The following is a 21,078-nucleotide window of genomic DNA, read 5'->3' on the forward strand; positions in this document are numbered from 1 at the left end:
TTAAAGCACTAGTGTATATATAAATCATATGTTCATAAATTTACAAGGCAAACACATACATAAATATAGAAACCACATGTCTGAAATAGTACAGGAAAGCAATCCTGAAACCATTTGACTCTCCCAAATTGACCTCAAATATTTCTCTGCAAGGAGGAAGGAAATGGGGAAAGCTTCTCCATTGTCTTTTCCTTACCTGTCTTAAGGGCGTAGGAATAGGGTGAGCCTGTGACCTGGATTCAGGAATTAAAGCATTTAACCATCACAAAAGAATGGCCAGGCTGCCCAGGTAGAACAATGAATGACCATTGTCAGGTTTCCTGGCAGACAGGATTTTTGTGGTGGACTGCCCCCACCCTGTGATGTATGTATGATGTTTTGGAGTTGGTCTCTGGCTACTGGGTGGGCAATTTCAAAAGTCTATATAAGGGCAGGGACACCTTTGTTCTGGGTCCTCCTCCTGTCTCCTGCGTGCGAGGGGAGCACCCTGTTGCAACATTTATAAAGATCAGGCTTACTAGCTGCTTTGCTTCTCAATATTCTCTGGTTGGCCTCTGTTATTTTCTCTTTCCGATAGGGAACCTACTTAAGGACTCTATATGGGCTCTTGGATATCCCGTAAGGGAAAAGGAGCAGTTTTTTCTTATAACATTTTGATATGGCTTTAGTGAGGGATGTCTGCCTTCCTTCAGCCTCCTGCTTGGCAAAGCACATCCGATTCACAAAATACCGTGCATCGCGCCCAAATGCTCCCTTACAGCTACACAAATCATGCATGGATCAGACCCAGAATTTCTGTCTGCCATGCAGCTGTTGAAAGGCAGAGGAGCAGTCCTGGGTGGGTGGGAATAAGGTGGCAAAACTGCTTGGCTTGCCTGGCCCTCCTAAGGCTTGTGTTTCAGCAGAAAATATGTGAAGGCACCAATGCAAGCAGAGGAATTCTATCGATACGTTTGCTGAAAACTGAAATTGGCCATGCCCCCAGAACAGGTTAGCGTTAGGCCCAATAAAATGGAGTTCTCTATGCCTAAAAGTTGCATCTCCTCGTTTTCCCTTGGATGTTTTGTGAATTGTGCCCTTGCACATTTGGGCTATTCTGAATTCCTTTCCCGTTAAATAAAAATGTAAAAAGTTGCAAAATTATTCCACTGATGTGGGATGGAGGGAAGTTTCTTGAGGACACCACGGGCGCTAGCCAATCAGCGCTGTACCCATTCAACTTAATGCAAACCCACAGAACTAGCTTTCACTGAGCTTGACCCTGGCGAGCACACAGTGAATATGCTTGTCTGCACACACCCCGAGTCCTCCCAAAAGACGCCCCCCCTTTGTTCCATCTCCCAGGTGGGCAGCTCAGTCCCCTTGCTTCACCTGGTAGTCCCGGTTGATTCGGTGTTGTAAGATGAGCATGTCCCGGGTCTTCTCTAGCTCCAGCACGGTCTCAGCATGGGCGGCCTCCGTCTCGTGGAGCCGTCGCTTTAGACTCCGTTGGGCAAACATCTCTTCCTTCTCAGACTCTCTCTCGAGACCTTCCACATAGAGGGGCTGCAAGGTGGGGGGAAGGGGGGAGAGAGATGGAAGGAAATGTGTGGGGCTCGACGTGTGTGCCTGACTACCATGCCAAATCAGAAAATGGAGGAAAAGCAAATCCATTTCATGGAACTAGGCTGATCTATATCACTGACGACTTGCTTCGGCATTTTAATCCGCTGGTATCTGCTTTACCTTGGATCAGGCCATTTTACATAAAATGCCAATCTGTGCAGGGAGGTGTTTTATCTCTTTCCCCCCCTCCCCCCTGTCCATTGAAATGTTCTAAACTAAATGTCACTGCCGATTAACACTAGCAAGATGAGCCTTGCAAGAGCTCAGCTGCCTGTTCAGATTGGAACTCCTCGCAATTTTATTAAGACCAAGAAACGGCAGCTGAAGACTTGCAAGGCTTCTGATAATTTGTGCGTGCGGATACTGGAGAATCCTCACAGAAACAAAAATGGGAATGGAAATTGCCAGTGTTTTGCTTATGCATCCCATTTGCAGAATGGAAATCAACCCATCAAAAACGACTGATATTCACTGCTGCTGCTGCTCTCAGTCCGCAAACCATACATGATGGATTACTTTCCCTCCGTATTTGCATTGGGCTTTCTTTGCATCGAAACGAACAGGGTGGAATCACGTAATCATAATGTAATGAACCGCGAGAGAAATAACATAGTCTTTGTAGGAAGCCAAACAGCAGCAGGATGGAAACAGAGCTGCTTGTGACAAACAAAGGTCAGAATGGAAATCGATGCCTACTTGCATATACCCTGTTTCTCCTAAAATAAGACATAGCCATAAAATAAGCCATAGCAGGATTTCTATGCATTTGCGAAATATAAGCCGTTCCCCGAAAATAAGCCATACCCCGAAAATAAGCCATAGTGACGCAGCACCTCCCATTAAAACAGCCTGGAGAGGCGTGGCTATGCAGCGTACCGATGCGATGCGGTTAAAATAAGACACCCCCTGAAAATAAGCCGTACTGTGTTTTGCTGAGGGGAAAAAAATATAAGACGGTGTCTTATTTTAGGAGAAACACGGTATGTGTGTGTTTGTACAATGCCGGTATCTACGGTCCAGTTGCTAAGTGTGTGGTTTTACCCAGTGCCTACCTGAACTACTAGACTGGATGGAGAGTCTTCCTCTCTAGTCTGGTTTTCCAAGATGGCCACCTTCTCCCGCAAGAAGCCAACGTCCTGTGGGTGTTCCTGCAGCAGCTGGCTCACTTCTTGCTTCAGTTCCTCATTCAGAGCTTATGGGGGGGAGGAACAAGGATTTGGGATGAATCGCAAGGTTGCCACCTGTTCTCAGTAGGCCTGACCGTTCCTTTCCCGTAACTTGCCAATTATTTTTACCCTCAATTCTAATTATCAGTCCACACCCAAGCTTGGAGCAGGGGGAAGGTATTTATAAAAGCCAAAGGAATAACAGCGGCAAGAACAAGGGCCACATTCCCTCACAGGCAGCCTTCCGGTGGCCGCATGACAGCGGTGGGTGGGGCGAGATGAAAAGTGGGCGGGGCCAGAGGCATAAGTGGGCGGGGCAACTGAGGCGACAGTTCTGCAATAGGCTACAGTCCAACTTGACCAAAGCCCTGAGGGCCAGACAGAAAGGTGTAGAGGGCCGCATATGCTCCCTGGGCTTGTGGTCCCCCACCTCTCATTTCAAATTAGTGACCCATGTGAGATGCAAGGGGACATGTTTTGGGCGTTTTGCCCATTCAGTCATTTCCCTGCCAGCCTCCCGCTGGCCCCCTCACCTCTTTCCTTCTCCAGCTGCTCCTGCAGCCTCTGCTTCTCTGCAATTGCTGAGCTGAGTTGTTCTTCCAAGCAAGGGGCGCTGTCCTTCTGAGGAACCACGTCTAGGGGGTGCTGGGTATTGCTGAGGCAGCTAAAGAGACACATAGATTCGCCGCACCTCAGAAAGGGCCACAAAATCCTTGCCTATGTTTCCGTAAATTCTAGCAGGGAGCCCTTTTTCGCATACCAAAAATGCCCGTCTATTTCTACACGCCTCCGTCTTTCACCCAGGTTTCCCCAAAGATATCAGCCATATTCACACAATACATTCAAAGCACTATGATATCGTTTTAAGCAGTTATGGCTTCCTTCCCCCAAAGAATTCTGGGAGCTGCGGTTTGTTACGGTTCTTGAGTGTTGTTAGGCGAACCCTATCCCCCCCCCATCGCAGAGCTACAATTCCCAGAATTCCCTGCGAAGAGGAGCTGATTGTTCATCCACCGCAAGAATAAGAGGGGTCTCCTAAGGACTCTCAGCGCCCTTAACAAACTACAGTTCCCATAATTCTTTTGGGGAAGTCATAAGTGCTTAAAATGATATCATTGTGCTTTGAATGGCATCCTAATGCTTACCTGTATTGTTGTTGTTGTTCAGTCGTTCGGTCGTGTCCGACTCTTCGTGACCCCATGGACCAGAGCACGCCAGGCACGCCTATCCTTCACTGCCTCTCGCAGTTTGGCCAAACTCATGTTAGTAGCTTCGAGAACACTGTCCAACCATCTCATCCTCTGTCATCCCCTTCTCCTTGTGCCCTCCATCTTTCCCAACATCAGGGTCTTTTCTAGGGAGTCTTCTCTTCTCATGAGGTACAGTGGTACCCCGGGTTACGTACTTAATCCGTTCCAGGTTACAGTACGTAACCCGAAAAGGAGGTAACCTGAACAATTCGTTCTGTGCATGCGCAGACCGAAAAAACCCAGTTTGCGCTTCTGGGTTAGCGGAGTTCATAACCCAAAAAGTACGCAACCTGGAGTGTACGAAACCCGAGGTACGACTGTAATGCTTTTGAATGTTTATATATGTGTCGGAAGCCACCCAGAGTGTCTGGGGCAACCCAACGTGGATCTACACTCAAGTCGGGGGGAATGTGATTAATGAGTCAGGATTGTTGTTGTTGTTGTTGTTGTTGTTGTTATTGTTGTTATTGTTGTTGTTGTTGTTGTTATTATTATTATTATTATTATTATTATTATTATTATTATTATTATTATGTGAATGTGACCAACATCAGAGTTCACAGACACATTCCAAAACAGACAGGCCAAAACAAAAACACTCAAGAAGTGGGGAAAGTGGGCTTCGCTGAGGAAGGGGTCTGACCTGAAAAGTCCTAAGGCTCAAACAGAGAGACTTGAAGGGCCACATTCGGCCCCTGTGTCTGAGGTTCCCAACTGCTGCACGAATGGCTTTTGCTGAGAGGGAACAAACTCCTGAGTTGCTTATCCTTTCCCGCCAGCCCATCTCTCACCTCTCCAGCAGTTTGTCGTAATCTTCCTTCAGCAAATCTCGCTCCTTCTCCAGGTCTCGGACTCTCTCCTGAAACTGAAAGAGGGCACACAGTTACAGGATCTTGTTGTGGAATCCAAGCTGCCAGCGGTGGCCTGGAGATTGGATAAGAAGCAAGGTGGGCAAATATTCTGTTTTTATTTTTGACTCTGCCAACGACTTGCATGGCTTCCAAAAGGGGTTTAAATAAATGCATAGAGTATAACATTACCAGTGGTTTCTAGCCATGATGGCTATACACCGTATTCAGTGTTGGAAGAGGTATGTCTCTGAATACCAGGAAAATTCTGCCAGGGAAGAGGAGCGAGACCATGGGATGCAGAAGGGCTGTGGCTCAGTGGTAAAGCATCTGTTTTACATGCTGAAGGTGTTGTAAGAATTTTAAGGTATTTTATTTATATATAATAATTGTTATTGATGTACCAAAACAAATAAGGCCACATGTCTGAAAAACAGCACAGGAAGACAGGCCTCGCTCCATTTTTTACTCCCAACTGACCAAGTATTTCTTTGTCTCAGGAACAAAAGGGGGGTTGTCCATCCAGCTACTCAGCAGCCCTCTACCTGAGTGATAATCTCTGGCATCCTGATACCTGAGTGCCAGACAAAAGGGTGTGATTAACTTGGCTGGGAAATAGGGAAATGTAAATATCTTTTGTTTCACTTGATGGGTTTTTGGTGGAGGGCAAGAGGAGACATGGGGGCAGGGTCCAGGATGCTCAGATCACTGCTACCAGTCCCTCCCAATTTGTGATGTAGTTCTGATGTATGGAGGGGTGGTCTTGAGCGGGAGGGGGGCAATTTCAAAAGTCTATATAGGAGCTTACGCGCCATTGTTCAAGGTCTTTTGCTTGCAAAACACCCTGCTGCAGCAGTTTCTTTTAATAAAAAAGGGGCTACTGCCTTGCTTTGGGAGACTTGGTATTTGTCTCTGTTTTCTTTCCAACATAGAGAGAGAGAGAGTCCTACAAAACAAGGCTCTCTCCCGGGGTACTGGACTCCCTTCTGGGTCAGACCCAATTTGAAATACAGGGCTAGAGACCCCTAAGTTTTATAACAAAGGTCCCAGGTTTGTCGAATATAAGGGAAACATAAAATGCAGCTAAGAAGCTCAAATCATATATATGACTGACACCCTTCTTTGGAAACGATATAGAAAAATAGGGGTGTTTGGCTTTTGCTGCCGAACTCCTCAAGGGAATGAGTCCTCCTAAGTCCATGATCGGTCAGAGATGAATGAATGTAGGCAGGATTGAGTGACAGCGAGGCAGATCTTCATTTTTTATGTTGAAACAGAGTTCCCTCCCCTCCTAGCAAGGAGGCAAGAGAGACCCAGAACCATAGCTGTCAACCCTCCCAGCTTTTCCCCAATGCTATAATAAGGGAATTTCCTGCAAAAAAAGAGAGAAAGGTTGACAGCTATGCCCAGAACCAAGAAGAAACATCTCTTTTAAGGGTTTGCATTTTGGCACGGAGAAGAAGCCCATCCCCTCTACAAACAGTCAGAAATGGCATCACACATAAGGTGGCTTAGGCAGGCCAAGGTGTGATATTCCTGAGGATTTAGCAAGTTTCCCCATAGTTCCAGACACAGTTTTACACAAAGCATTGGCATTTGACAAGAAAAAGGAGGTTCATAGATATAGGAGAGGAATCCCTTCAGGAACATCCCGATTGCTATCTGCCTATGTGTTCTCAGGCAAGAGGGATTAAGGAGGAAATATTTAGAGTCTTTAGAAGAGCCAAGATTGCTTTTGGATTGCTCTCCTGTACTGTTTAGACATGTGGTTTATATACTTATGCAGTGCTTTTTTTCTGGGGGGGATGCAGGGGTGCGCATACCCCTAAACATTTTGTGAATCTTATGTTTGGCCTCATTGAGGGGTAGTATTTCGATACGAGAAAGAAAATGAGAATACCCCTAAACATTTTTTAAGAAAAAAGCACCATGTGTATGTTTTCCTTGTGCAATTATAAACGTTTATTGTATATTTGAGACCTTAGAATTCCTACAACAGAAATTAAATGTCCAACATTCAAAAACGCACCACTTGACAGATATCTCAGGGGCATATCACACATATCTCCAGTGCTTTTCTTCTTCTTCTGGGGGTACGCGGGGGTACGCATACCTCTAAACATTTTGTGAATCTTTGTACTTTTGTCCGTTTACTGTATTTATTTTTCCTGATTTGAACTATAAAATGGTGATTTTGTTGAGTAAAAATGAGATACCCCCCTTTTTAGAAATGGTTTCAATAAAAATAAAAGAGTGAAGTTTGAGAAGTAGGAGAGGAGCATTTTCTTCTGGTTAATTTCTGACACGACTTACATCTTGCAGCATTCCCTGCAGTGGAGAAAGGACTTCTACTTGGCTCTCCAGGGCTGTCACCTTCTGACTCTCCTCCCTGAGGTGGGTATTCAGCTTTTCAACCTGAGCTAGCAAGGCCTCGCTGGCTGACCTCAATGCCTCTTGGTTCTGGAGAAGCAAAGGAGATTCATGAGATCTAGAACCTTGAGGGACCATGGAGCCCCAACCCCCAATGGTGCCACCACCAAACAGAACTGGAGAAAGTTACCTGCTGGAGCTGAGTCTCGTAAGCCTGGAGGAATAGCAAGCAAAGCGCTGGATTATTGGGGTGGATGAGGAAAAAAACACACCTTCCTTGTCAGAAGTCACGTATAAGAAGGAAAACGGAGTCTCTATACTGTCAAATAATTGAATCATTGAATGCATTGCTAAGGGCTTCAACTACCTGTGACACGGCACCTCCAGAAGTAAGCATGAGCATATTTAAGTACATGTAAAACAACATTCTTCCCCAAAGAACCCTGGGAAATGTAGTTTAAGGTGCTGGGAACTATAGCTCTGTGAGGGGTGAACAACAGTTCCCAGGATTCTTATGGGGAAGCCATGTCGTGTGTGTGCAACAGGTAGTTTGTGGGTATCAGGGTCCCTCACTTTCCCTCACGATCTGTTTTTAAATAATTTGGGCTAGATGTAAACAGCTATTAAAAAACGCTCTGAAAATGATCTGGAAAAAGACCACAAACCGTTGTAAAGCTCACAATTGAAAATATTGTTGAGATCAGAGATTAGGATGAGGAACCTTAGGTCTAGGGCTCAAATGTGGCCTTCACTAGCACTGCTTCCTCCCCCAGCCGCAAGTGTTTTTGCCTTGCTGGACTTTGCCCTTGAATTTTGACAATGCTACTTCCTTGCCTGGATGGAGAAGAGAGCGAGGTGCCTTGTGAGTGTGTGTGTGTGTATGTGTGTAAGAACTTGCCTACTGCATAAAGGCAAAATGTACATCCATTATCCCAACCACTTTTGCCTCTGACGGCCCCAGGTTGCCACTGGCCTGCATCCCTTGGGAGGGCTCAGAAGATAAGGGTGTGTGAAATGGTTTGAAACCCAGTGGGCCGCATTTGGCTACCACGAGTGCTGACGTGGCAGGACTCACTTCCTGTAATCCAGCAAACTGGGCCTTGGTTACCACCAGTTCTGAATTCCTGGCTCTCAGAATCTTCTGCAGACGAATCAGCTCCACGTTTTCCTGGATGGCGGCTCTGGAACAGCGAATCAAATACGTGTTGATTATTGACATTTATTAAGGACTGGAAACTTCTTGCAGGCTTTTTGCGTAAGAGAAAATGATCTTGTAATGTCTGGATTTGAAGATTTGGGGGGGGGATTGGCTCATAGAAAATAGAATAGCTGGATGTTAATGAGTGAATACTGTATTTAGCTGACAGGGAAACGGAAGTATTTTTATCTTTCTCCGTTTTCTTTACTTTTTCTCTCTTTTTTCTTTTTCTTTTGTCCCCCCCCCCCCATCCTTTTCCTTCTTTCTGCCCTGGTTCCTCTTTAGATTAGTTTTTTTTAAAGTATTTCTTTTATTCTGGTGTGTTTTAAATAGGTACTTGGTACTGAACTTTTGGTAAGTATTAATAAAAATAGATTTTAAATAATCATAAAAAAGAACTAGATTGTCTTGTTAGGTCTGGGTTGGAAAAAGGGACCAGCGTTAAATGTGAAACCCAGCTGCCAACACTTATCTGTCCCTCCTTTCTCCTTCCCTCATGAGAAGAAAAGGGCGGGAAACTAGGTTAATAAATTTGGGGGGCATGGCGGGGGCGGGGTTGTAACAAAATACTTTCCAGCCATTTCTGCTATTGCATACAGATATCTGAATTTTTATGTTCCTGATGAACCAAGAAGTTAAAATAAAGGTTTAATTTGTTTTACAAAATCCATGTGCCATGTAGATACATGTACCATGTAGGAAAACACCCAATCTCAAAACTGTTTACAGTAAATAAAACAATAAAATTATCAGTAATAACCCATGAAAAACAACTATTTAAAACATTTCAAAAAATAATTAAGGTCAATGACAAGCCAAAACATATTAAAACATTAATATGATTAAAACATATTAGATTAAAACATATGTCAACACTCCCAATTTACAAACGTCTATATCTTATCAAATGGACCCAGGTGGCGCTGTGGGTTAAATCACAGAGCCTAGGGCTTGCTGATCAGAAGGTCGTCGGTTCGAATCTCCGCAACGGGGTGAGCTTCCGTTGCTCGGTCCCAGCTCCTGCCCACCTAGCAGTTCGAAAGCACGTCAAAGTGCAAGTAGATAAATAGGTACCGCTCTGGCGGGAAGGTAAACAATGTTTCTGTGCGCTGCTCTGGTTCACCAGAAGCAGCTTAGTCATGCTGGCCACAGCTGTACGCTGGCTCCTTCGGCCAATAAAGCGAGATAAGCGCCACAACTCCAGAGTCGGACACGACTGGACCTAATGGTCAGGGGTCCCTTTACCTTTACCTATATCTTATCAATGAGTCATGTTTGATTTTCCCCGTTTTAAACTCAAGCCCTAAAATATATACTTCGACATCCCAGAATCTGGCTCTCCCCGGAACGGATTAAGTTCGATTTAAGTGTTTTGGTGAGAAATAGAACAAGAATTGAGAAGACCTTAAAACAGAGCTGGAGAGACTGATTTAACATGGACCAAACAATGCATGAGTTTGGCCAAACTGCGAGAGGCAGTGAAGGATAGGCGTGCCTGGTGTGCTCTGGTCCATGGGGTCACGAAGAATCGGACACGACTGAACGACTGAACAACAACAACAACAAATAATACGTGAATGAAGCATTGCGCAGGCGTTGTACCGGCGTTCCCGGACCTCTACGTGGCGCTGCAGGGAGCGGGCGCTTTCTGGGTCCGTATCTCTGCCGTGTGTGGAACTCGGCGACTCAGGATCCAGCTCCAACGCTGCAAGGACCAGGCTCTGGGTACTGAAAGGAAGAACAGAGCGAAAACAAAAATAGCTGTTTCGTTTCCAGCTCATTGTCCCTGGGAAAATGGGAAGAGGAGAGGGTCCAGTCAACATTTGCATTATTTCATTCATTCCCATCTCAAAACGATTTACAGTATAATTACATACAGTGGTACCTTGGTTCTCAAATGCCTTGGTTCCCAAACACCGAAAACCTGGAAGGAAGTGCTCACGTTTTCAAATGTTTTTTGGAAGTTGAATGTCCTATGCAGCTATCTGATATTGTTTTCAGGGCGCCTGCACCAATCAGAAGCCGCGCCTTGGTTTTTGAACATTTCAGAAGTCAAACAGACTTCCGGAACGGATTAAGTTTGAGAACCAAGGTGCCACTGTATTTGGCGCTTTTGGTTTTGCTATTTATTTTGCGTTTTTGTTTTTGAGGCTTTTTCAGTTAATTTGCTTTTGTGGCTGTGTGGAACCCAGTTCAGCTGATTGATTGATTGATCGTGTGACTGCAGAAATGGATAAAAGTCCCTCCTCCAAACAATGACTATCATCAGAACAAGTAAGAAAAAAATAATAATTTTACTTTTCATCATCTACAATACTGTCTTATTTATTTTATAGTACAGTACATTGATTATTGCTTTCATTTCATGGACCAATGGCCTTGTTAGAGAGTAAAATTCATGTTAAATTGCTGTTTTAGGGGTTGTTTTTAAAAGTCTGGAACAGATTAATCCGTTTTGCATTACTTTCTATGGGACAGCGCGCCTTGGTTTTGGAACGTTTTGGTTTTGGAACGGATTAAGTTCGAGAACCAAGGTACCACTGTATATGAAAACAAAATTAAAAATATATATATCTCTAAATATAAGAACGTTTTAAAACGACAACCGATACGTAAAATCAATTCAGATCCATGACAGATCCCAACTGGGATAGAAGATTTTAAGAGGCTTATTGAAAGAGGAATGTTTTTCTTTCTTTTCTTTTTGGCAAAAATGAAAGAAAGAGGAATGTCTTTAGCTTGCGTTGAAAAGTCAATAGGGAAGATGCTTGCCTGATATGCAATAAGAGAGAGTTTATGAAACGTAGGCAAAGCAGATTCTCTGCCACTGAACCTTGGCTTATTCTACCCCCAGAGCAAGATGAGCCAGTCATAGGGATGGTCATAAGAGTCTGTGAGAATCGCAGTGGCCACGATGGTATCTGACTCCCAGGAAGATAGCAAAAATGTTTAAGGCAGATACAAATATCTGCTGGAAATGTGAAGAAAAGGAAGACACCTTTTATCATATGTGGTAGTCTTGTCAGGTAATAAAAACATTCTGGGAAACGATATATAATGAGATGAAAAAAATGTTTAAATTAACTTTTGTAAAAAAAAAAAAAAACCAACCAGAGGCTTTTTTATTAGGAATTTTAGGTGCCGATATTCCAAGGGAGCATGTATGCGATGACAGCCGCCTGGATGCTATTAGCCCAGATTTGGAAAGATGATGAAGTCCCTACCAGAGAGGAATGGCAAATCAAATTGTTGGACTGTGCCGAAATGGCAAAGCTCAGCTTAGGAACCAAGAAGACCAGAAGTTTAACAAAGAATGGGGGAAATTAATAATTTATCTTGGAGACCACTGTAAGCAGATGAAAACATTAGCAGGATTGCAATAACACTTGTAATGTAGCAAGTACTATGGAGACAATGGAGTTATATAAAACATGGATTATCAGAAAAGATGCAGGAGAAAAGGTTTATTAATGGGAACCATGGAGGGGAGATGGGAAGTCCAGAGATTCGGAGGAATCTGTAAATGTGTATGTGTATGATTGTATTGTCATAATTTTATACTTGTTAAACAATATATATATATTTCGAAAGAAAAGAAAAGAATCACAGTGGCCAAACGGATGAGGGTAGGATGAGCAGGCAAGACTCACAATCTTTCCGTCTCAACTCGAGATCCCTCCAGAGTGTGATCACCATAGCGGGCAGGAGCTGTGTGGGTTGGTCTGACTGCCGGCCCTTGAACACGCATTCCTGCTGGGCCAAAAAATATTAAAAATTACGAGCAAGACATCATGCGACCCGGCCCATGCCTTGTTGGGTTGCACATTCAATAGAGAGTGACAAAACCAGCAGGGTCCACGAAAAGGCAGCTCGATTTCCTTCAATGAAGTCATGGCTCAAAGGAATGCACACGGAAGATAGTTAACTCTTTATTGTCAAAAGCGGACACTTACACTTGTTTCTATGGCTCCGAATAACTATGTACACCACTCTAGCGTCTAGGCAACTATTCCCAGGTCTGTGCTCTGTGGAACAGATGGAGCAACAGGGGCTCCCTCCCTCTCCCCCAGTTTATGGGCTGCACGCAAGCAGCTGGAGACTGTGCCCGTATGGAAGCTGCCTCTGCTCTTCTCTCTTCAATTCCCTCCTGGTTCTGGGAGACATTGTTGCAGGAGAGGTTGGGGAGGCACCTGGCCCTCCACTTGCTTGACCAGCCTCTTCCTCCTCTTCTTCTGATCCATCCTGCACCCCACCTCCAGCTCCGAGGCTTCCCCTGCCTCCGTCTCTTGTCTCCTGGCTGGTACAGTTTCCCATAACTCACTGCCCCCCTCTCCTCATCCCAACTGCACCCCGGTTAACAGCCTGCTAGTCGCTGACACCTTGTTGCTTCTTCCACCCTTCTGGGAAATGAAATTGTCAGCGAGGGAATTGAGGAATTTGTTAGACCTGGCATTCTTGGCCTAATTTGAGTTACAACTTAAGAATTACTCAACATACGAATTTTTCGACTTACGAATGAAAAAAGTGCCCGCACGCCTATGAATTTTTCGACATCCGAAGGACATCCGTTGGCGGTTTTAGATGGGGTTTACTTGACTTTTTAATTTTAGATGCGGTTTACTCGACTTACGAATTTTCCCGAATTTTTCGTTTCCAATGCATTCCTATGGGGAAATCGCTTTTTTCGACTTACGAATTTTTCGACCTACGAATGTGCATTCGGAACGGATTAAATTGGTAAGTCGAGGTACCACTGTACAGAGGTATCTGAAGAAGTGTGCATGCACACGAAAGCTCATACCAAGAACAAACTTAGTTGGTCTCTAAGGTGGTACTGGAAGGAATTTTTTATTTTATTAAGAGGTATTGCGGCCATTGAAGTCTCCCATGACTACTATATCTCTCCGTTTTGAATGTTTGCTCATCTGCTCTAGGAAGGCATCATCCAAGTCTTCAGTCTGGGTTAGAGGTCCTTAGCAGATATCTACAACAAAGTCACTGTTGTTTCCTTCTCCTCCAAATTTAACCACATATTCTCAATCTGCCTCCATGCTCTGGGTCTTCACAAGTGTACACATCCTTTACATATAATGCTACTCCTCCTCCCTTTCCGTTTCTTCTATTCCTTTTGAACAGGTTATACCTCTCAATTCCTACATTCCCGTCATGATTACCATCCCACTAAGTTTCTTTTATTATTATTATTATTATTATTATTATTATTATTATTATTATTATTATTATTTAAAAACTATTTTATGAATGATTTTCAATTTTATACATTTCAATAATTTTATAATCATTTTAACATTTCTAAACTTGACATCCCCCCCTCTTTCTGCGGTTCCTTAAATTTATTTTTAAATATTGTCTGTGTATCCAAATTAACTTAATTTGCTCATTTATTCATCTACTTTCAATATATACTCTTATAAAGCTGCAGGTTATTACAATAATCCTGCCAATGTTCTTATCTGTTTACAATTTAATTGTAAATATTCAATAAACCATTTCCATTCTTTTAGAAAAAGTTTGTTATCTTGATTTCTTATTTTTCCAGTAGCTTTTGCCATTTCTGCGTATTCCATAAGTTTTTGTATCCATTCTTCTTTTGTGGGGACGTCTTCATCATCCCACTAAGTTTCAGTAACACCTGCCAGGTCATATTTGCTATCCTGTACTAAAAGCTTCAATTCGTCTTACTTCTTTCCCATACTCTGTACATTAGTGCAACTGATGCACACCCGTCAACATCCTGCCAGTCCCTGACACTCATTATGCGCCCTTTTGCATTGCAAAATCACTGCTCAGCCCAGAACCTCCCTGCCAATGAACACAATACTGCCCACAAGCCCTTTTTACCTTTGCGTAGTTTCTCAGGCACTCGTCCAGCAGCTGTGTGTGCCCGCCGAAGTCCTGTGTCTACCCTGGGAGAGACATAGCCATAAGGGCCGTGTCGACCCAAACTCTGCAGCTGGAGCTGCTGCTTATAGAAGAGCAGGCGGTTCCGTAGACCCTCGTTTCGTCTCTCCAGTTCCCGAACCCTCTCCCGAGTCCCTTCCAGGTCCTCCTCCAGGTCCAGGTTTCTTCCAGAGCTTCGGATCCAGCTCCCAGGTCTCCCGTCAACTTGCATTCGCTCATGGCTGAGCCTTGATAGTTTGGTGCCCATCCTGATGGAGCAAAGGGAGGGAAAGACCCAGTTTTGGCATTCTCGAGAAATAATTCCTGCTCTGTAATTGGTGTTCGTAGGGCCATGTTTGAGATTCAAGTTCTGGGCACCACCATTTAAGAAGGCCGGATCACAGAAAGAAAGATAGAAGGAACCATGTATAGGCAGACTTGAGAAAATATAGCTGATGTGAGAGGGTGTGTTGATGGTGCAATCTGTATATGTGTTTTCTGTTATCACAAAGACTTGTGTGGTGGCTAGTTTAAATGGTCATTAGACTGAACCCCCTTCCTGCCGAGTTGTTGTTCTTTAATTTGCACTGTTGCAATGCTTGCATTCTGCCACTAGAGGCCACCATGGTGCTCTTGGCTTCAGCATGCACACAGAGAATGCAATTAGCACGACAGCGACACCTGGTGGCAGAATGTAGCATTAGTCTTCACTGAACAGAGGCGTTCAAGGAACAAAGGAAAGCATCAGCTCAATTCATCTTAATTAATGCAACACTTCCAGTTCTATTGACCGAACCAGACAGATAACACAAAACCCAACTGCCACCACCAGGTTGGTCGGGAAGTGGGAGAGGAGAGAGGGCTGTGGTTTACAGAGACAATAGACTATTCTGAACTATGATGACAGGCTGGGATGACAGTGGTGAGAGAATGGGCACCTATGTAGACTCAGCAACATTCTCTTTATTTCTGTTTGGCACACTGAAAATGGTCTTAGGTGTGGACTCTAGCATACTATAGTCATTTCTGCGAGACATTAGATTTAAAACACCTATTAACTAAACAGTCAGGCAGTTGATTGTGATCAATGGACAACACACAATAATATACTCTGACAACGGACAACAATTAAATTAATATCCGCCACTCCTGATACCTTTTGATCCTGTCCCCTTGCTTCCGGGCAAACTCTTTGAGCAGCAGGTTTTCATCGTGAAGTCGCAAGAACCCGTCCTCTAGCTCCGTGCGGTTCACTCGGTTTATCTGGCGCCGAGTCCTTGCCATTGAACCTGATGCTGGGGGGGGGAGGAGCAAGAGAATTGGGAAGAACATCATAAGCTATGTGGTTTCCACCCATACCAGGGGCGTACCCAGGATCAAAACTGGGGGGGGGGGCAAGCCATGGTCATTCAGGTTGTGACATTTCAGCACGGAAAGGCGAATGAAACCAAAATTTTAGGAAAATTATATATAATTATAGCAGTGCTTTATTACGGTAGTTATTACAATTATTTGCTTGATTTTTTTAAAAAATTGTATTCTGCTTACATGTCTTATACCAGGGGTGGCCAACTCCCAAGAGACTGTGATCTACTTTCAGCACTGATCCACTGATCTACCCCCGTTTTTTGGGGTTCAGCTCAAAGACTTCCCCCCCAAACAGAAAGTCCCAAATGGCTGAAAAACTCAGTTTCCCAGGATCCTCAGCCCTTGCAAAGGAACTACTCACCATGCAAGGGAACTCAGTTTCCAAAGCTCCCTTGCAACGATCAGCCGGCGCAACACACACACACACACACACACTGTCGCCCAAGAGCTCAATTGTTATTGAGATTTTGGGAGGGGGAGAAAGACCAGTAGTTGAGCTTTTTTAGGAGAGCTTTTTTTTCCTTTTAGGCTGCCGATAACCATTTAATTTTTATTTATTTATTGCTTCTGGGGGGGCAGCTGCCCCCCCCCACGTACGCCCATGACCCATACAGAAATCTTGTAGATTTCGTGATTTCATCATTCATGACAGCCTGCAGGCCTTTGGAGGTGATTCTACAAATGTTAACAAGGGCTGGGAAGGTAGAACCATGTATTGGGTAGAGGTCAAACATGGCTGTAAGCTGATGGTTTTTAATACATTTGCAAAAATTAAGTTTCACCCTCTAGTAATACTATGCTAGGTACTCCATCCCGCAGAGTCCAGGGCTCCAGTGAGCCACTTGGGCTGCCTGCACCTAAAACTGGCTCTGGTGAGAGTGACTGGCCTAAGGCCACAGTGAGTTTCATGGTTGTGGGAGGATTTGAACTTAGGTCTCCCTAGTCCTAGCCCAACACTCTTAACTACATAATGCTAGCTTTCTTCATAATGGGGATTATTACAAGGTTCTTGTTGGCCAACATGTTCTCCTCAATGATGCTCTAAGCCAGGCACCCCCAAACTCGTCCCTCCAGATGTTTTGGGACTACAGTTCCCATCATCCCTGACCGCTGGTCCTGTTAGCTAGGGATGATGGGAGTTGTAGTCCAAAAACATCTGGGGGGACGAGTTTGGGGATGCCTGCTGTAAGCGATAAAGAGCTGAAGTAGGGTATCGTCACCACAGTTTCCCCTTTTCCTTTTCCAACACACTCAACACCCTGTGCTCAGTTGACCATGCTCAATTCTCATTGGACAGTTGGGGGAGGGTTAATATAGGGTTGCCATATGTCTGGAATATCCTGAACATACCCTGAGTACTGCTGTAGGAAGCAGTGTCCGGGCAGAAATCGGCAAAATGTCTGGGAAAATCCGGGCTTATGGCAACCCATGTTGGCAGAGTCGTTTTGGGCGATTTTCTTTATTTAAAAAGAATTTCAGAAACTTGCCCAAAAACACTTCAACAACTTTTGTGTCTGGGTTTTCACTTTTTGAGATATGGCAACCCTTGTTAATATGTACTTCTAGAAACCTCAAAGTTCCCCAATCGGTCGGACACTTCCATCTTGTTTCTCAGTAGTCCTGCTTCATCTCAATTTTTATTGGCACGCACCATTTGGGTTTGCTATTAGAGGGAGTGTTCATGTGAAAAGTTTGATACGATGCGTAAAGACAGTGAATTTCATGACCTCGCCTACCTTTCATCCATGTTTTCAACCCTTGGGATTTGGCAGGGGGGACAGCAGAAGATGACACATCTAGAGGAAAGGGGGTTTGGAGATGGAGAGTAGAGTTATCAATAGAGAAAGAACATAGGTTTATGCATTGAGAGGGGGAGACTGGGGAAAGAAGAATCGCATAGACAAACCCACAGCATAACAACATAGTATTAAGAGTTTGGGGCAGGTAGGATATACGCGGGGGGCCTCCTTCGAATTCCTGGATCCAGCAAGTGTTGAAATCTAAGCAAGGATTCAAATTCCTGGAATAGCCAGGTGACCTACATAGGGGTTATTAAGATAACAAAGGAAGTGACTCTGTGCCAGATGACAAATGGGTGGGAGCCTCTCTCCCTCAACTTGCAGATAGTTAGAAAAACAAAGGAGTTTTGAGTTACATGAGTTAGAAGGTGGAGACAAGAGAACCATACCTGATTTCTGCTGGAATCCAAGGCTTCTGGGGCTATGGGAAAAACAACACCTTTTGGGGGGGCGCTGATGCTGTGATCCTGTACAGCAGGTGACCCCAGACTTACCGGACCTCGGGCCGCTTCCTCCAGCGCCAATCGCGTGGCGGGCCGGAGGGCAGGGGAGCGCACGCCCACATGCTATTTCCGGTGCACTTTCAGGTCGAAGAAGCGCCGGAAATAGCTTGTGCACGTGCACACGGGCCTCCGCAGATCTGGAAGTGTGCTGGAAATTACACTTGCGCAGGCGCACAAACTATTTCCTTCACTCCGCTGACCCGAAAGTGGGCAGCCGTGCCGCACCGTGCCGGTAAGAGCGGGCGGTGACAGCGGGGGGCAGGGGTCACCGGGGGCCGGATAAATGAGCCCCTTGGGCCGCATCCGCCCCACGGGCCTTAGTCTGGGGACCCCTCCAGTACAGTGTAGACTCAGGTTGCACATACGCGTAAATAAACCATATATTCTAAAGACACCACAGGGTCCGCTGTGCCTCATATTCTCAGGAGGAAACACAAACCCTGTGTGAGCGACTGGAACCCCTGGAAACTTGCACAGCTCAGAGGTGGGGTGGAGGGTGCAGTGTCGTAACATGGGTTGCCAGCAGCCAGGGCAAGGAAAGTATTGCGATGCTGCTGCTGCTAGATGCAGCTGGTGGGACATGTGTCAGTGGCTCCTCTGGCTGGGGCGCTGCCACTGCCATGGTAGACTCCCCCCCCCCCCGGGCTAAACTTCTTGGAATGCCACAAAAGGAAGTGGGCTTGTCTTTATTTACCAACCCTCTTTTTGCATAAGGGTACCCTGTAGGGCCATACTCTCTTAGCCTGTCCAGCTTTCAGGGAGTTGCTGAGCCCTTTTTTCAAAGAACCTTCCTTCCAATTCTAGAAACAAAGGAACACAGGAAGCTGCCAAACAATTGCACCATTTATCTACATTGACCAGCAACTGTTCTTCAGGGTTCCGGGTTCCAGACTGAAATCTCTCCTGGCCCGACCTAAAGATGCCAGGGATTGACTCTGGAACAAAGCAGATGCTGTCCCACTGAGCTATAGCCCTGAATTCATCACTATGCACCTACATGTTCATGCTCTGTTTGCACGCAGCTCAAACGTCTCGAAGGAAGCTTGCATCGAGTTTTGGAAAGGCAGGACCATATGTGAAACTGAGAGAATTTCAACCTGAGTTTCACATTGCACCACACTCTTTGCAAATGTATTATCTGCGCAGCAAAGGACACCTAACTCAATGCTTCAATTTCCGGTATTGCACTGTGGAAATGTCAGAATGTAGTATTGAGCAGGGGAAGAAAGGAAGAAAAGTTGCTAGTCCTTTGGGCCGCAAAGATAAACGGTCAAAAAACTGAATGAGAAACGCCAGAGGAAATTCCTGGGTCAAGAAATGGTGGAATTTCAGTATTCAGCACAGTTTACCCCTCTGCATGACTGTGGTAATAACAACCCCAAATGATCAAATCGATGCAGATTTACATAATTTATTCCAGTTGCAGAATTAAACTTTTCTTGACACAGAATCCGAATTCCATTCGCCGCTCTGGACATCAGTGTTTCAGAGCCAGCAACACAACTATTATAGCAAACACCCTAAAAAAGCACTCCTCCCCACCAAAAGCTTGACCTTGTATAGCCGCTATCACGGAGGGCTTCTGGTTGGTGTCTCGGACTGGCAGATCACCTGCTGTTTCGTCCAACACAAGCAGCGACATGGGTGGGAAGGAGGCCTGGAACAAAGCTGAAATAACAAAGATGGGACTTAGGAACAGAGCTTTGGAAGGAACACGGCAGCTTTCTTAGGCACACCCCAGTCTCCAAGTGGTGAAAGGTTTCAAGAACCCCAGCACATGCCTTGGGAGTCTAGGTTTGTGAGTTCAAGCCCCACTTTGGGCAAAAGATTCCTGCATTGCCGGGGGATGGACTAAATCAGTGGTTTTCTAACAGTGTGCCGTGGCACCCTGGGGTGCCTTGAACGATGGTCAGGGGTGCCATGGGCAACACTGTATCTCCTTCCTTCCTTCCTTCCTTCCTTCCTTCCTTCCTTCCTTCCTTCCTTCCTTCCTCTGATCCCCTCTCATGTCTCTGCCTCCCAAAGGCTTCCACAGCTGTTTGTTATGGCAGCCCTGGCTAAAAGCTTCGCAGGCAAATAGTGCTTCTGGGGCTGGCTATGGGGTGCTGGTTGCCAGGAGCTGAGGCGGCCTCAGAGTGAGTAAGCAAGCAAGCAGGCGAGGGAGCCCAGCCAGCCAGCCAGTCCGGCAGTCCTTGCTGTTGGGAAAGGAGAATAGTGAGAGGTGGGCAAGTGGGTACTGTGCTGGCCTTTCCTGTGCTTGCTGTGTCCAAGCACTGCATGGGAGGAGGAGGAGGAGGAGGAGGAGGAGGAGGAGGAGGAGGAGGAGGAGGAGGAGAAGAAGAAGAAGAAGAAGAAGAAGAAGAAGAAGAAGAAGAAGAAGAAGAGTTTTGATTTGCTATCCTGCTTTATCACTACCCGAAGGAGTCTCAAAGCGGCCAAGAATCTCCTTTCCCTTCCTCCCCCACAACAAACACTCTGTGAGGTGAGTGGGGCTGAGAGACTTCAGAGAAGTGTGACTAGCCCAAGGCCACACAGCAGCTGCATGTGGAGGAGCGGGGACACGAACCCAGTTCACCAGATTATGGGTCCACCGCTCTTAACCACTATACCACACTGGCTGAGTGCCTGGTGCTGAAGGGGAGCCTTTCTGCCATGCAGGCTTGGCAGCAACTGGTGTTTCCCCTGCCGCCTCCCAAGGCAAAGTGCCAGCCTCACATTCACCTTTGGCCAGTCTCTGTTGGGCCACTAAGGTTGGGGGGTATCCTCTTCCCAGGCCCCTATGGGGCAGTGTGAGGAGGCAACTCTCTTTGGGACAGGAGGCGGGTGCAGTTCAGAGATCAGGGGCAGCGGCTGCCCGGAGGACTCCCAAGGAGAGGGGAGAGGAGAGGAGGCTGACGGAAAACTCCACAAGGCAGGGTGTTCAGAAAGGGGCGAGAGGCTGCCAGTTCTGCAGGCAAGGGGTGACACAGCTCAGCTCCTGAGGGTGCCGCCGAAAGAATGTAGTTGGTCAAGGGAGCCGTGGACTCAAAAAGGGGGGAAACCTCTGCACTAGATTATCCTTGTGGTCCCT

General features: G+C 45.7%; 1 protein-coding gene and 2 long non-coding RNA genes across 3 annotated transcripts; all 3 read right to left on the bottom strand.

The window, feature by feature from the left end:
* Positions 1–1,353: 1,353 nt before the first annotated feature.
* Positions 1,354–3,208, bottom strand: LOC117057350 (X-linked retinitis pigmentosa GTPase regulator-interacting protein 1-like). The gene is made up of 3 exons (XM_033168192.1): positions 3,202–3,208; positions 2,658–2,797; positions 1,354–1,545 (listed from the first exon to the last, which is right to left on the bottom strand). Exons 1-3 carry the CDS (start codon positions 3,206–3,208, stop codon positions 1,354–1,356), a joined length of 339 nt encoding a protein of 112 aa, XP_033024083.1.
* Positions 3,209–3,310: 102 nt separating this feature from the next.
* On the bottom strand, positions 3,311–7,524 carry LOC117058125. Its single transcript, XR_004427837.1, has 4 exons — positions 7,430–7,524; positions 7,183–7,329; positions 4,813–4,886; positions 3,311–3,435 (listed from the first exon to the last, which is right to left on the bottom strand). It is a non-coding gene; the product is annotated as an uncharacterized LOC117058125 (long non-coding RNA).
* Positions 7,525–15,586: 8,062 nt separating this feature from the next.
* Positions 15,587–19,678, bottom strand: LOC117058126. The gene is made up of 3 exons (XR_004427838.1): positions 19,563–19,678; positions 17,443–17,502; positions 15,587–15,633 (listed from the first exon to the last, which is right to left on the bottom strand). It is a non-coding gene; the product is annotated as an uncharacterized LOC117058126 (long non-coding RNA).
* Between the last annotated feature and the right edge of the window lie 1,400 nt (positions 19,679–21,078).

The sequence above is a fragment of the Lacerta agilis genome, chromosome 14 (assembly GCF_009819535.1).
Source record: "Lacerta agilis isolate rLacAgi1 chromosome 14, rLacAgi1.pri, whole genome shotgun sequence".
Lineage (NCBI taxonomy): Eukaryota > Metazoa > Chordata > Lepidosauria > Squamata > Lacertidae > Lacerta > Lacerta agilis.